This window comes from Rhinichthys klamathensis, unplaced genomic scaffold, assembly GCF_029890125.1.
Source record: "Rhinichthys klamathensis goyatoka isolate OS25496 unplaced genomic scaffold, OSU_Roscu_1.1 h1tg000272l_1, whole genome shotgun sequence".
NCBI lineage: Eukaryota > Metazoa > Chordata > Actinopteri > Cypriniformes > Leuciscidae > Rhinichthys > Rhinichthys klamathensis.
This window is the reverse complement of record NW_026606792.1, coordinates 14,597-29,495: the sequence shown is the minus strand read 5'-3', so window position 1 is coordinate 29,495 and position 14,899 is coordinate 14,597. Positions and strand designations below refer to the sequence as shown.

At 48.4% G+C, this 14,899-nt stretch overlaps 1 protein-coding gene across 1 annotated transcript; it reads right to left on the bottom strand.

Annotated features, from left to right (window-relative positions):
• Nucleotides 1–1,566: 1,566 nt before the first annotated feature.
• On the bottom strand, nucleotides 1,567–11,697 carry LOC130102416 (uncharacterized). Its single transcript, XM_056268440.1, has 13 exons — nucleotides 11,666–11,697; nucleotides 11,137–11,308; nucleotides 10,874–11,053; nucleotides 4,412–5,461; nucleotides 4,193–4,332; nucleotides 3,911–3,917; nucleotides 3,392–3,585; nucleotides 3,182–3,323; nucleotides 2,398–3,039; nucleotides 2,165–2,254; nucleotides 1,992–2,080; nucleotides 1,745–1,861; nucleotides 1,567–1,662 (listed from the first exon to the last, which is right to left on the bottom strand). Exons 1-13 carry the CDS (start codon nucleotides 11,678–11,680, stop codon nucleotides 1,582–1,584), a joined length of 2,919 nt encoding a protein of 972 aa, XP_056124415.1. The 5' UTR covers nucleotides 11,681–11,697; the 3' UTR covers nucleotides 1,567–1,581.
• Nucleotides 11,698–14,899: the final 3,202 nt, after the last annotated feature.

Here is a 14,899-nt window from a genome sequence, read left to right as displayed (position 1 = left end):
CAGTAGCACCCATGTGCCAGGTGCGATTTTGGCTGTCATCTTACTGTAACAAAAATACACAAATAATAAAAGAGATTTGTTAATATGAAGTTACATTGTGCAGCACACAGTTTGAAGCTCTGAATCCATGCAAAGACACGCAGTCAACAGTATTTGGGTCTTTCTTGTAAAAACTGTCACAGCATGCAAAATCAGAACATCATGCAAGTAACCATTAAGGAAGTTTATTAAACTCTTGAACAGCAAAACTTGAACAAACACATTGAACAGCGAACCTTGAACAGCAAACCTGAACTGAGAACCTTGAACATTTTAACTTCTATATTTATTTTTGCAACCTGAAAACTTTCACATATCTCTCATCACCCAACCCATACGGATTGGTTGAATCTAGGAAGTACATGTGCCTATCTTTTGGCTTCATGACCTGCAAAAAATAGTGTTAGTACTTAAAGGAACACTCCGACTTTTTGGGACTTTAGCCTATTCACCGTATCCCCCAGAGTTAGATAAGTCCATACATACCTTTTTCATCTCCGAGCGTGCTGTAACTCTATCTGACGCACCCACCGCTAGCCTAGCTTAGCACAAAGACTGGATGTAAATGGTTGCAGCTAGCATACTAATCCAAATAAGTGACAAAATAACGCAAACATTTTCCTATTTACATGTTGTGATTTGTATAGTCACAGAGTGTACAAAAAACAAAGTCACGTGAGACACAGACATATTTTAACCGTATAAATACTGGGAACTATATTCTCTGAAGGCGAAGCACTGCTACTTGGGCGGAGTGATAACCGCAGCACCTGAGACGCGCTCTCTGCTCCTCACCAAGGCTCGTCTCAGGTGCTGCGGTTATCACTCCGCCCAAGTAGCAGTGCTTCGCCTTCAGAGAATATAGTTCCCAGTATTTATACGGTTAAATATGTCTGTGTCTCATGTGACTTTGTTTTTTGTACACTCTGTGACTATACAAATCACAACATGTAAATAGGAAAATGTTTGCGTTATTTTGTCACTTATTTGGATTAGTATGCTAGCTGCAACCATTTACATCCAGTCTTTGTGCTAAGCTAGGCTAGCGGTGGGTGCGTCAGATAGAGTTACAGCACGCACGGAGATGAAAAAGGTATGTATGGACTTATCTAACTCTGGGGGATACGGTGAATAGGCTAAAGTCCCAAAAAGTCGGAGTGTTCCTTTAAGAATCATGAAATGGCATTTCTGAATTGTGATGAGACAAAAGCAGGCAATTTTCAGACAACACTGCAAAGTTACATTAAATAACTTACACACAACATCCAGTGTGCTGGCTTCCAAGCAGGGAAGACAATGAAATCTTTCAGCGCAATGCAATCCTATAGATGATTAAAAAAAAATCCATTTAGTTTAAAATAAAATTGGACACTGCTGTGAATGTTATGTAACTTTGTGGCCTCACTGGAAATGACAATAATGGGTCCAAATTATTTGGAGGCAACCAGGTCACCACAACATATGCGTTGGCTGTCCACACATCCATTCCCTACAACATAACATACCAATATAAGACTGTACATTAGACAACTAGGTCTCTGACTATTTGAGATTTGCAGCTTTACAAAAACTTACATGTTCCTTAGCCACCAATGCAATCACCTCAAGACAGCTGTTTGCAATCTGCAGTTTTTAAAAAGACAACTGTAATAGTGAGTCACAAACATTTCTTATTGTATGTTATTGTATGTCATTGTCAACTCACTGTTGCCTCCAACAGCTCATTGAGACCTAGAGTACGGAAATCTTTCCTCCTCAGAACCAAGTTCCCAACTTTTCCAATTGTTTCATCTGGGTCATCTGTCCCCAAAGCCCAGTCAAGCTTAAAGACAAATGAGAAAAGAAATTACATAGAGTATATATATATAAAATTCTGCATTTCAAATTCATAAATTCTGGTTTGTGAGTGCCATTACAACATCAAATAAAACTGAAAACTGTCATTCACATACCATTGCTGATTGTCTATGGCTTGGCAGACAATCCCAACACACTCTACTGGCAAACAGGTGTTCGATGCTACACACAATTTCATTTCCTGCTGTAATAGTTAAAATGGATAATTACATACAATAACTTGCATCAGGATATATCAAGACTTAATACAAAATATATTAACACTTACTACTGGTTGGGACCATCGTTGAGGTCAGGGTTGTGTCCTCCATCTCAATGTCTATGGGGACTGGCTCCTCAGTGGAGATGTCAGAATTTTCTATAACAATACAAACAGCCAACAAGAGCTAGACCCAAACCTCATATTTCCTTTAAACAAACACACTGGATGGTGGCCTATGCATTTACACTACTTAAAAAAAAAATATATATATATATATATATAAAGAAATTTTAATTTACCCAGCACAGCCTGTCCATGCATATTCTTCACCAACTTTGATCCAAACGTCTTCATTAATCTAGTCCTCACTTTGTTGTTCTTGTTTTCGTTATAGTGGTGAATTATGGTCCTCATTTGAAACAGATGTGTTGATGGCTGAGACATGTTCAAAAAGTAGTTATTTTTTCTCATCTTTGAGAACAGTTGCTCTGCAACCTGGCTATTTATTTTGCCAGCTAGTTGAGGCACTATAGTGATCTTCCTCAGAACATCTCTACTGTCTTTGGAATTGCTCTCGTGAAAACGGTCAGACAATACGTAATGATCCGAAGACCCTGTCAGTGGGTGTCCTTGAGGATCGCTCACACTCATTTTTTCCTCCAGCCAAGGCAAGGACACTTTCAGATTTCCAGATTTGGCAAGTTTAATGTTTTCTTCATTGGGTTCTGCTAAGCGTCCTTCATATGGACGAATAGGTATGCTTTCTGGTGCCCTTAGATTGGCATGTGTTGCTAAACCGCGTGCAAAGTCATAAATAATGATGTTCGGCAGATGCTTCCATGAGAACAGAAGATCAGCAAAATCTCGAGGGCTTTCTGCTCGAAGATTGCTTTTTAAACTGTAAACTATGCCACATGGGCACATGATGACTCCCCAGCCTCCTAATATAGCACACAAAAAAAATATTCTTCAAAAACAATTCTTACAAAGTTTAAAACATTAATGTATTGGCAATATATTGACTGTAATATCAAAGGTTATATTTGCAACACCAGACAAAACAGTATTAGAAATTAAGCTCACCAGAGGCACCGCAGATTTTTTCAAAGATTTTATCATATGTTTGCCTCGATTTCATTTCATTAGACAATCTGAGGAGGAGGTCACTCCGAGATCCAGTGGAGTCCAGACCACATTCTTTGCATAGTTTCCGAATAACATTAACCTACAAAAAATATTATTGAATATAGTGTAGTATATTGGAAAAAAGTAGTCGTACTTTTACAAACAAACCTTTTGCTTTTGAAGTTCTTCCTTCAGCCTCTCCTCTGTCACTGTAATTTCTGCGGTCTCTGAGGCAGACTTTGAAGAATGAAGTTTTTCATACTCTGTGTTTAGCACAATATCTGAACGACATGTGTTCTTGCCAATCCAAGGAGCCCAGAAGTGATACATGGGTTTAACAACAAATGGATTTTGTGCACCACCTACAAAAGCAGAATTAAAAACATAAACTGTGTGATTCTTTTAATTTCTTTGCAATATGGTGCATAAAAAAAATAAAAAAATGTTTCCACATACTTGCAACAAATCCACGACATATCATCTCTTTGGACAATGCCTCCCAGAATGTTTCCAGATTGACTTCCCCTTGATATATAGTTTTCTGGGGGTTCCTCTATGTCATTTACTGGAAGAAAACAAAATGTGTACAAAAAATGTTCACTATATGGCAATAACATGAAGAAAAAATAAATAGAAAATAAATAAATAAAACAAACTTGGAAGTGAACATGATTACAATAAACATACCAGAAAGCTGGAAAACACCCTTTTTGTGTAGATCCATTATCACAACAGGGGGATAATCACCACAGGTAGCGCATGAATACCTGTACTCATGGTCTGTAAGGGCCTCAAAGTGTAAATAGGCATGCAGCACCGTGTCTGCTGACGGAAACTTTAAACCGGTCAAATCTTGCAAAAATCAACGGCTCTGCTCACAGAAGTATGCACCTGGAATAAACAAAATCTGTTTTAAGTAACATACATAATAGTGTTAAATTAACACCAGAGTGTTAAATTAAAAGTTACCTGGAGAAGGCTTCTCAAGGTAAGGCATAAGGGTATGGCAAGGATGATGTGGTCATTGAAGTTATGTAGGTGGTCTTTCCACTCCTGGTAACGGTAGAACATTCCACAAAGTGGGCACTGCTTACAGTAGGTGGCAATGTCTAAAATTTCAACAAGTAATACATCAGAAGACAATTTAGCTGAATTTTACACACGCAATTACATAACACCAAATCATACCTTCAATAATGGACCAGTTTGTGAGTATTTTAGCCTTCTTTGTAATTAGGATGGGATCACTGAGGGGGACAACACCTGGACAACTCTGACAGATACTTTCATCTGGACAAAGGTTTCTTGGGTAGTCCTTGTCTGGTGATGGTGCATGCACATCATCTGGTAGATCAACGGGTATCTTCTTGTGCTGAAGAATGTAAGATACCATATTTTTTAGCCCCAGATCTTTTGGAGGATAAACAGGACTGTCTTCTCTGAAATCATTCTCCTCAGACTGTGCATGTGGCCCTTTGAGTGGTGATTCTTCTCTGCTGAAGACTGTTCGAAACAACTCACGTTGGGTCTGAAAAAGGTGCCATTTTGCAATATATTTGTGCAAACATGAACGCCTCAATTTGGCACAGGGACAATGCCATGTGTTTAATTTTGAGTCATACACAACCATTACACGTCCCAACCGACTGTAATAGGAGACATTGGGTTCAAATACGGAAATTAATTTCTTTGTTTCAGGGGTGCCAATCGAAGTTTGAACAGAGAGTGGTATGCAACTGCTGTTGGCAAGTTGCTGGTGAGTAAGGCATATCTTCTTCTTTTCATTACTAAACCACTTTGCTTTTACCATCTCGGTTAAAATCTCCTCTTTCAGGGAGACTGGTTCGGCAGAAGATGTGCAGTAAGTTACAGAGCGGATGTGTTTGCACTGATATGATGACAGGCCACTCCTCTGTGCAACTTCCATGTTGACCTGACATTCATGTGATTCACAGATGACCTTATGGTGTTCTCCCCATGTCTTGAGCTGAATATGAAGAGGAACACTGTGACCCTTGGTAACTTTAAGAACTGTAAATATGCCATTTGTCCTGTCAATGCACTGGCTTACAAGATGGAATGTGGCAATTATGTCCTGTATTGGCTGTTCTGTGTGTTTGCGGTCAATGTGTTTTTTAAAGTTTTTTCTATTAATGAGGATATTGCAAACTGGGCATTTTTTTTTAATCACAGGCTGCACACGAACCCTGTGTGGTGTGGTCAGAGTGGCTGCAGAAGGTGTGGTCAGCGCTGCAGTGGCTGCAGAAGGTGTGGTCAGCGCTGCAGTGGCTGCAGAAGGTGTGGTCAGGGCTGCAGTGGCTGCAGAAGGTGTGGTCAGCGCTGCAGTGGCTGCAGAAGGTGTGGTCAGGGCTGCAGTGGCTGCAGAAGGTGTGGTCAGCGCTGCAGTGGCTGCAGAAGGTGTGGTCAGGGCTGCAGTGGCTGCAGAAGGTGTGGTCAGGGCTGCAGTGGCTGCAGAAGGTGTGGTCAGGGCTGCAGTGGCTGCAGAAGGTGTGGTCAGCGCTGCAGTGGCTGCAGAAGGTGTGGTCAGCGCTGCAGTGGCTGCAGAAGGTGTGGTCAGGGCTGCAGTGGCTGCAGAAGGTGTGGTCAGGGCTGCAGTGGCTGCAGAAGGTGTGGTCAGCACTGCAGAAGGTGTGGTCAGCGCTGCAGTGGCTGCAGAAGGTGTGGTCAGCGCTGCAGTGGCTGCAGAAGGTGTGGTCAGGGCTGCAGTGGCTGCAGAAGGTGTGGTCAGGGCTGCAGAAGGTGTGGTCAGGGCTGCAGTGGCTGCAGAAGGTGTGGTCAGCACTGCAGAAGGTGTGGTCAGCGCTGCAGTGGCTGCAGAAGGTGTGGTCAGCGCTGCAGTGGCTGCAGAAGGTGTGGTCAGCGCTGCAGTGGCTGCAGAAGGTGTAGTCAGCGCTGCAGTCGCTGCAGAAGGTGTGGTCAGGGCTGCAGAAGGTGTGGTCAGGGCTGCAGAAGGTGTGGTCAGGGCTGCAGTGGCTGCAGAAGGTGTGGTCAGGGCTGCAGTGGCTGCAGAAGGTGTGGTCAGCACTGCAGAAGGTGTGGTCAGCGCTGCAGTGGCTGCAGAAGGTGTGGTCAGCACTGCAGAAGGTGTGGTCAGCGCTGCAGTGGCTGCAGAAGGTGTGGTCAGCGCTGCAGTGGCTGCAGAAGGTGTGGTCAGTGCTGCAGTGGCTGCAGAAGGTGTGGTCAGGGCTGCAGAAGGTGTGGTCAGGGCTGCAGAAGGTGTGGTCAGCGCTGCAGTGGCTGCAGAAGGTGTGGTCAGCGCTGCAGTGGCTGCAGAAGGTGTGGTCAGCGCTGCAGTGGCTGCAGAAGGTGTGGTCAGCGCTGCAGTGGCTGCAGAAGGTGTGGTCAGCGCTGCAGTGGCTGCAGAAGGTGTGGTCAGCGCTGCAGAAGGTGTGGTCAGCGCTGCAGAAGGTGTGGTCAGCGCTGCAGTGGCTGCAGAAGGTGTGGTCAGCACTGCAGTGGCTGCAGAAGGTGTGGTCAGCACTGCAGAAGGTGTGGTCAGCGCTGCAGTGGCTGCAGAAGGTGTGGTCAGCACTGCAGTGGCTGCAGAAGGTGTGGTCAGCACTGCAGAAGGTGTGGTCAGCGCTGCAGTGGCTGCAGAAGGTGTGGTCAGGGCTGCAGTGGCTGCAGAAGGTGTGGTCAGGGCTGCAGTGGCTGCAGAAGGTGTGGTCAGCACTGCAGAAGGTGTGGTCAGCGCTGCAGTGGCTGCAGAAGGTGTGGTCAGCGCTGCAGTGGCTGCAGAAGGTGTGGTCAGCGCTGCAGTGGCTGCAGAAGGTGTGGTCAGCGCTGCAGTGGCTGCAGAAGGTGTGGTCAGCGCTGCAGTGGCTGCAGAAGGTGTGGTCAGGGCTGCAGAAGGTGTGGTCAGGGCTGCAGAAGGTGTGGTCAGCACTGCAGTGGCTGCAGAAGGTGTGGTCAGCGCTGCAGTGAATGCAGAAGGTGTGGTCAGCACTGCAGTGGCTGCAGAAGGTGTGGTCAGCGCTGCAGAAGGTGTGGTCAGCGCTGCAGAAGGTGTGGTCAGCGCTGCAGTGGCTGCAGAAGGTGTGGTCAGCACTGCAGTGGCTGCAGAAGGTGTGGTCAGCACTGCAGAAGGTGTGGTCAGCGCTGCAGTGGCTGCAGAAGGTGTGGTCAGCGCTGCAGTGGCTGCAGAAGGTGTGGTCAGCACTGCAGTGGCTGCAGAAGGTGTGGTCAGGGCTGCAGTGGCTGCAGAAGGTGTGGTCAGCGCTGCAGTGGCTGCAGAAGGTGTGGTCAGCGCTGCAGTGGCTGCAGAAGGTGTGGTCAGGGCTGCAGAAGGTGTGGTCAGCGCTGCAGTGGCTGCAGAAGGTGTGGTCAGCGCTGCAGTGGCTGCAGAAGGTGTGGTCAGCGGTGCAGTGGCTGCAGAAGGTGTGGTCAGCGCTGCAGTGGCTGCAGAAGGTGTGGTCAGCGCTGCAGTGGCTGCAGAAGGTGTGGTCAGGGCTGCAGTGGCTGCAGAAGGTGTGGTCAGGGCTGCAGTGGCTGCAGAAGGTGTGGTCAGCGCTGCAGTGGCTGCAGAAGGTGTGGTCAGCGCTGCAGTGGCTGCAGAAGGTGTGGTCAGGGCTGCAGTGGCTGCAGAAGGTGTGGTCAGCGCTGCAGTGGCTGCAGAAGGTGTGGTCAGCGCTGCAGTGGCTGCAGAAGGTGTGGTCAGCGCTGCAGTGGCTGCAGAAGGTGTGGTCAGCGCTGCAGTGGCTGCAGAAGGTGTGGTCAGGGCTGCAGTGGCTGCAGAAGGTGTGGTCAGCGCTGCAGTGGCTGCAGAAGGTGTGGTCAGCGCTGCAGTGGCTGCAGAAGGTGTGGTCAGCGCTGCAGTGGCTGCAGAAGGTGTGGTCAGCGCTGCAGTGGCTGCAGAAGGTGTGGTCAGCGCTGCAGTGGCTGCAGAAGGTGTGGTCAGCGCTGCAGTGGCTGCAGAAGGTGTGGTCAGCGCTGCAGAAGGTGTGGTCAGCGCTGCAGAAGGTGTGGTCAGCGCTGCAGTGGCTGCAGAAGGTGTGGTCAGCACTGCAGTGGCTGCAGAAGGTGTGGTCAGCACTGCAGAAGGTGTGGTCAGCGCTGCAGTGGCTGCAGAAGGTGTGGTCAGCACTGCAGTGGCTGCAGAAGGTGTGGTCAGCACTGCAGAAGGTGTGGTCAGCGCTGCAGTGGCTGCAGAAGGTGTGGTCAGCGCTGCAGTGGCTGCAGAAGGTGTGGTCAGGGCTGCAGTGGCTGCAGAAGGTGTGGTCAGGGCTGCAGTGGCTGCAGAAGGTGTGGTCAGCACTGCAGAAGGTGTGGTCAGCGCTGCAGTGGCTGCAGAAGGTGTGGTCAGCGCTGCAGTGGCTGCAGAAGGTGTGGTCAGCGCTGCAGTGGCTGCAGAAGGTGTGGTCAGCGCTGCAGTGGCTGCAGAAGGTGTGGTCAGCGCTGCAGTGGCTGCAGAAGGTGTGGTCAGGGCTGCAGAAGGTGTGGTCAGGGCTGCAGAAGGTGTGGTCAGCACTGCAGTGGCTGCAGAAGGTGTGGTCAGCGCTGCAGTGAATGCAGAAGGTGTGGTCAGCACTGCAGTGGCTGCAGAAGGTGTGGTCAGCGCTGCAGAAGGTGTGGTCAGCGCTGCAGAAGGTGTGGTCAGCGCTGCAGTGGCTGCAGAAGGTGTGGTCAGCACTGCAGTGGCTGCAGAAGGTGTGGTCAGCACTGCAGAAGGTGTGGTCAGCGCTGCAGTGGCTGCAGAAGGTGTGGTCAGCGCTGCAGTGGCTGCAGAAGGTGTGGTCAGCACTGCAGTGGCTGCAGAAGGTGTGGTCAGGGCTGCAGTGGCTGCAGAAGGTGTGGTCAGCGCTGCAGTGGCTGCAGAAGGTGTGGTCAGGGCTGCAGAAGGTGTGGTCAGCGCTGCAGTGGCTGCAGAAGGTGTGGTCAGCGCTGCAGTGGCTGCAGAAGGTGTGGTCAGGGCTGCAGTGGCTGCAGAAGGTGTGGTCAGCGCTGCAGTGGCTGCAGAAGGTGTGGTCAGCGCTGCAGTGGCTGCAGAAGGTGTGGTCAGCGCTGCAGTGGCTTCAGAAGGTGTGGTCAGGGCTGCAGTGGCTGCAGAAGGTGTGGTCAGGGCTGCAGTGGCTGCAGAAGGTGTGGTCAGCGCTGCAGTGGCTGCAGAAGGTGTGGTCAGCGCTGCAGTGGCTGCAGAAGGTGTGGTCAGCGCTGCAGTGGCTGCAGAAGGTGTGGTCAGCGCTGCAGTGGCTGCAGAAGGTGTGGTCAGCGCTGCAGTGGCTGCAGAAGGTGTGGTCAGCGCTGCAGTGGCTGCAGAAGGTGTGGTCAGGGCTGCAGTGGCTGCAGAAGGTGTGGTCAGGGCTGCAGTGGCTGCAGAAGGTGTGGTCAGCGCTGCAGTGGCTGCAGAAGGTGTGGTCAGCGCTGCAGTGGCTGCAGAAGGTGTGGTCAGGGCTGCAGTGGCTGCAGAAGGTGTGGTCAGCGCTGCAGTGGCTGCAGAAGGTGTGGTCAGCGCTGCAGTGGCTGCAGAAGGTGTGGTCAGCGCTGCAGTGGCTGCAGAAGGTGTGGTCAGGGCTGCAGTGGCTGCAGAAGGTGTGGTCAGCGCTGCAGTGGCTGCAGAAGGTGTGGTCAGCGCTGCAGTGGCTGCAGAAGGTGTGGTCAGCGCTGCAGTGGCTTCAGAAGGTGTGGTCAGGGCTGCAGTGGCTGCAGAAGGTGTGGTCAGGGCTGCAGTGGCTGCAGAAGGTGTGGTCAGCGCTGCAGTGGCTGCAGAAGGTGTGGTCAGCGCTGCAGTGGCTGCAGAAGGTGTGGTCAGCGCTGCAGTGGCTGCAGAAGGTGTGGTCAGCGCTGCAGTGGCTGCAGAAGGTGTGGTCAGCGCTGCAGTGGCTGCAGAAGGTGTGGTCAGCGCTGCAGTGGCTGCAGAAGGTGTGGTCAGCGCTGCAGTGGCTGCAGAAGGTGTGGTCAGCGCTGCAGTGGCTGCAGAAGGTGTGGTCAGCGCTGCAGTGGCTGCAGAAGGTGTGGTCAGCGCTGCAGTGGCTGCAGAAGGTGTGGTCAGCGCTGCAGTGGCTGCAGAAGGTGTGGTCAGCGCTGCAGTGGCTGCAGAAGGTGTGGTCAGGGCTGCAGTGGCTGCAGAAGGTGTGGTCAGGGCTGCAGTGGCTGCAGAAGGTGTGGTCAGGGCTGCAGTGGCTGCAGAAGGTGTGGTCAGCGGTGCAGTGGCTGCAGAAGGTGTGGTCAGGGCTGCAGTGGCTGCAGAAGGTGTGGTCAGCGCTGCAGTGGCTGCAGAAGGTGTGGTCAGCGCTGCAGTGGCTGCAGAAGGTGTGGTCAGCGCTGCAGTGGCTGCAGAAGGTGTGGTCAGGGCTGCAGTGGCTGCAGAAGGTGTGGTCAGGGCTGCAGTGGCTGCAGAAGGTGTGGTCAGCGCTGCAGTGGCTGCAGAAGGTGTGGTCAGCGCTGCAGAAGGTGTGGTCAGCGCTGCAGTGGCTGCAGAAGGTGTGGTCAGCGCTGCAGTGGCTGCAGAAGGTGTGGTCAGGGCTGCAGTGGCTGCAGAAGGTGTGGTCAGCGCTGCAGTGGCTGCAGAAGGTGTGGTCAGCGCTGCAGTGGCTGCAGAAGGTGTGGTCAGCGCTGCAGTGGCTGCAGAAGGTGTGGTCAGCGCTGCAGTGGCTGCAGAAGGTGTGGTCAGCGCTGCAGTGGCTGCAGAAGGTGTGGTCAGCGCTGCAGTGGCTGGTGATAAAATTGTGGTTGAAGTTGGAAGCGGTTTGTTTTTGCAAACCTGTACATGCGTTTCAAAATCCCTTCTCCTTAAAACTGTAGTATCACAGTATGGGCAGTGGTAATGCAGTGCTGTTCTACATCCCAGTCCACATCTGTGTATAGTGAAGCCTAAAATAAATCAGTAAATTATTATGCTATAATATATTGGGTTGTGTGTACATGTATTAAACAAATATTCAAGATATTCATACCTCCATAGACAACTGCCTTGTTGAAGTGGATTTGTACATGACTTTTTAATTTTACTAGTTTTGCTGGCTTAAATACACTGGCCGAGCAAAAAGGGCAGTGGTAATAGCTGCAGCACTTGTTGCACTGCTGCAGCTCAGGTAATGAGTCGCCTCTCTGAATCGTTATATGTCTCTACAAGAGATGAAAGCACCACACAATAATATCAACGTAAAAAAACTCCTCGACTATAAGGTAACATTAACTCACAAACAATGCATATAACAGAGGAATGTGGAACAAACACTTTAACACCTTCACAAGATAAACGTCTTCAAAACGTCACCACAAGCAAGGCCCATTTACAACACGCAACAATGTATCGAACCATCCGTAGAAAAAATGTTTAATACAATAGAGTATGACAACATATTCAAGCTTCAATAAGATGATAAAGTTAAGCACAAATTCAATATTTAGCAGCTAAATGCAGAACTTAATAATATGCGATAATTTTTCATCACATGATGTCAAAAACGTTAGACAACTCACCGTGCTCTCCGCCATGCTTGTCTCATTGTCAATAACTCCGCCCCCACTTCCGGTTCTGGCGCTGGGGTTCTGGCGCTGGGGTTCTGGCGCTGGGGTTCTGGCGCTGGGGTTCTGAAACTGGTGTTGGTGCTGCGGGTCTGCAGCTGGATATATCTCGTTTGAGCAGACACATGCACATTTTGCAAGGCTCTGGGAGTGCTCCTCCTTGCACAAAGGCGGAGGTAGCGGTCCTGCTGCTGGGTTGTTGCCCTCCTACTGCCTCCTCCACGTCTCCTGATGTACTGGCCTGTCTCCTGGTCGCGCCTCCATGCTCTGGACACTACGCTGACAGACACAGCAAACCTTCTTGCCACAGCTCGCATTGAGCTGCACTACCTGAGCCACTTGTGTGGGTTGTAGACTCCGTCTCATGCTACCACTAGAGTGAAAGCACCGCCAGCAATCAAAAGTGACCAAAACATCAGCCAGGAAGCATAGGAACTGAGATGTGGTCTGTGGTCACCACCTGCAGAACCACTCCTTTATTGGGGGTGTCTTGCTAATTGCCTATAATTCCCACCTGTTGTCTATTCCATTTGCACAACAGCATGTGAAATTGATTGTCAATCAGTGTTGCTTCCTAAGTGGACAGTTTGATTTCACAGAAGTGTGATTGACTTGGAGTTACATTGTGTTGTTTAAGTGTTCCCTTTATTTTTTTGAGCAGTGCATATATGGTAGCCGAGAGAGACCAGCTTCAATCGACTGCCCGCCCCCAATTTAGTATATGTACCCACTATGTATTTTTTGTATTTTGTAAATGTGTATTTTTCCCTATTACCCCTAAACCTTCTTGGACCCTGGTCTTGGATCCTTCGTCCCCTAACCCTACATTCAAACGTACGTTCGGCTCGGCACGGCACGGTTCGGCTCGCTTCGCTTTTCCACTGCGTGGTACGAATCGGCTCAGCACGGCACGGCTGGGTTCGCTTTAGCTCGGTTTGCTTTTCCACTGCAGTTAGTACCGCTTCAAAGTGGGTGGGATTATAGCAGTGCCCTAGATTTCTGATTGCTTAAAAAAATAAAAACTTGGAGGCAAAATATTTTTTTAGTGATTATGTGAATTACACTGCGCAAACCAAAAGTAATACTACCCACCGGATGAAGAAGGGTTGGCTCTCATGCCGGGCTCACACCGGACGCTGAAGCGACGCGGAACGGAAAATCACGCGTGGTCTGGCGCCTGCCTGTTCACACCAGACGCGTATTCTTCGTGGAGGTCGACAAGCGCTTCAGCTCAGTTGTTGTTTATTCAGAGCTATTTTTTTACATGATAATGGGTAAGTAAATAACCTCATAATATAAATACACCATGTTTCTGTAACCAAGAAGTTTGTACACTTCTTTTATTAATCCGTTGTCGAGACACACACGCAGGCAGAGAGAGAATATGGTAGACAGTTATAGTAGTGTAGGCCTATATATATACCGTTGAAATATACATCCTCTCTTCAAATTTATTAAATCTATTTTCTTCTTCCTGTTTCCCAGTGCAAGTAGACAGGAGGAGAGCCCTTGCCCTATATCTTTTGATTATAGGGTATTATATTGTATTTTAATTTGAAAATTGCTTATATTTTGACAATTGACCGGACGGTCGAGTGTTTCTTGGTGTAACTTCCTGCTGGAATTGACGCGGATCACTCGTGGCTCGCGAAAAAAATAGACCAGACGCCGAAACTGGCGCTTCACGGCGCGTGCCGGCTGGTGTGAACGACACCATAGGTTAACATGGGCGCCGAAAGGAAGCGGCCTCCGTTCCGCGCCGCTTCAGCGTCCGGTGTGAACCCGGCGTCAGTCTCCACAGTAGCCTACATAAAATATTCATTTTATTTTATTCAATTTTTCGTGTTCGCATTTATGAGGAAAAAACAATGTTACAGACGTGTTCTCTGTTACGGACGTGAGCGCTCTGAAAGCAGCACTAAGATGCTTTAAAACTTCCACAGAGACATCAAACAGAAAGCACAAAACCTTTCTTTAACCTGAATTTCGTTTTGTATTAGTTGTATCTTAATTTTAATCAATGTTTCATCAACCAATTGCCTGGATTTGATAAATAAGAAGTAAATATAGCAGACGATAGATAGGAAACGGAGGCGCCGGCGCGTGAACTGGAGCTCGTCACATAATGAACCGAAACTCAGCATATAAGGTAGCCTACTTGCCTCACATGTCTACTTTTAAACAGAACAATTCAAAACGAAAGAAAACAGACTACAGTCTGCTCTCTGCTTATGCAATCCTTATGAAATGTGCATTTCTCTCTGGCACGTTCACTAGGCTACTGAAGATCGCGAGTCAGCATCGTCAACGTAAAATATCTCCTTGCTATATTTTACATATATAATGTATCGTATCGCGTATCGCGTATCGCTGCTGCGACGTGCGTTGATGGTCATGTGACATTGGCCGTCAATATGACAGCTGAATTGGAAACAACGGCACTTACGCCAGGGATCCAAAACTGGTTCGTACCTGACTGTACTCAGACTGCACTAAACTCCTGCCATTAAAAAAATTAGAAATTATGTAATGAGAAGATATCGAGAGACAAATATTTTTAATACATTAAACCAGGCTAAATTAATATGGGACAATAAAAATAGGCCAAAAGGGCTTTTTTTGTGCTCACCTTAACATACGTAGTATGCTCCCTAAACGTAAACAACTGGACCATATTCTCAGGAATTCAAATATTGATATATTAGGCCTATCAGAAACTTGGCTTAAAGAATCATCCCCTGAAGCTGGTGTTGTTTTTCCTGACTATAATGTGTTTAGAAGGGACAGAGGTAAAGGAAGAGGTGGGGGTGTATTGCTGTATGTGAAGAATAATTTGAAGTGTTTACAATTAAGTGTGCCAAGTGAGATCAAAATTGAAAATGTTTCAGTTAAAATTTCCCTCTCTGCAGAGATGAGTTTTACTCTGATTTGCCTTTATCGTCCACCATCAGCTAAAGTCGACTTCTATGAACAACTGCAGGCACTACTTAAACATCATACAACACACAAGAAGTCCAATGAAGTTATTGTAATTGGAGATTTCAATGTGAATTGGGACTGTAAGAAAGATAGGAAAACACTAAAGCATACAATGGATAATCTTAATTTTTCTCAACTTGTTCAGCAACCAACAAGGATTACGAAACACTCTAAAACTAAAATAGATCTACTTTTCAGCAACAGACCCGA

Coding starts and splice junctions, on each gene's coding strand:
- LOC130102416 (XM_056268440.1), bottom strand. Junction 5,462..10,873: donor CACTGCAGCGCTGACCACAC/CTTCTGCAGCCA, acceptor CGCTGACCACAC/CTTCTGCAGCCACTCTGACC. Junction 4,333..4,411: donor AAACTGGTCCATTATTGAAG/GTATGATTTGGT, acceptor TTGAAATTTTAG/ACATTGCCACCTACTGTAAG.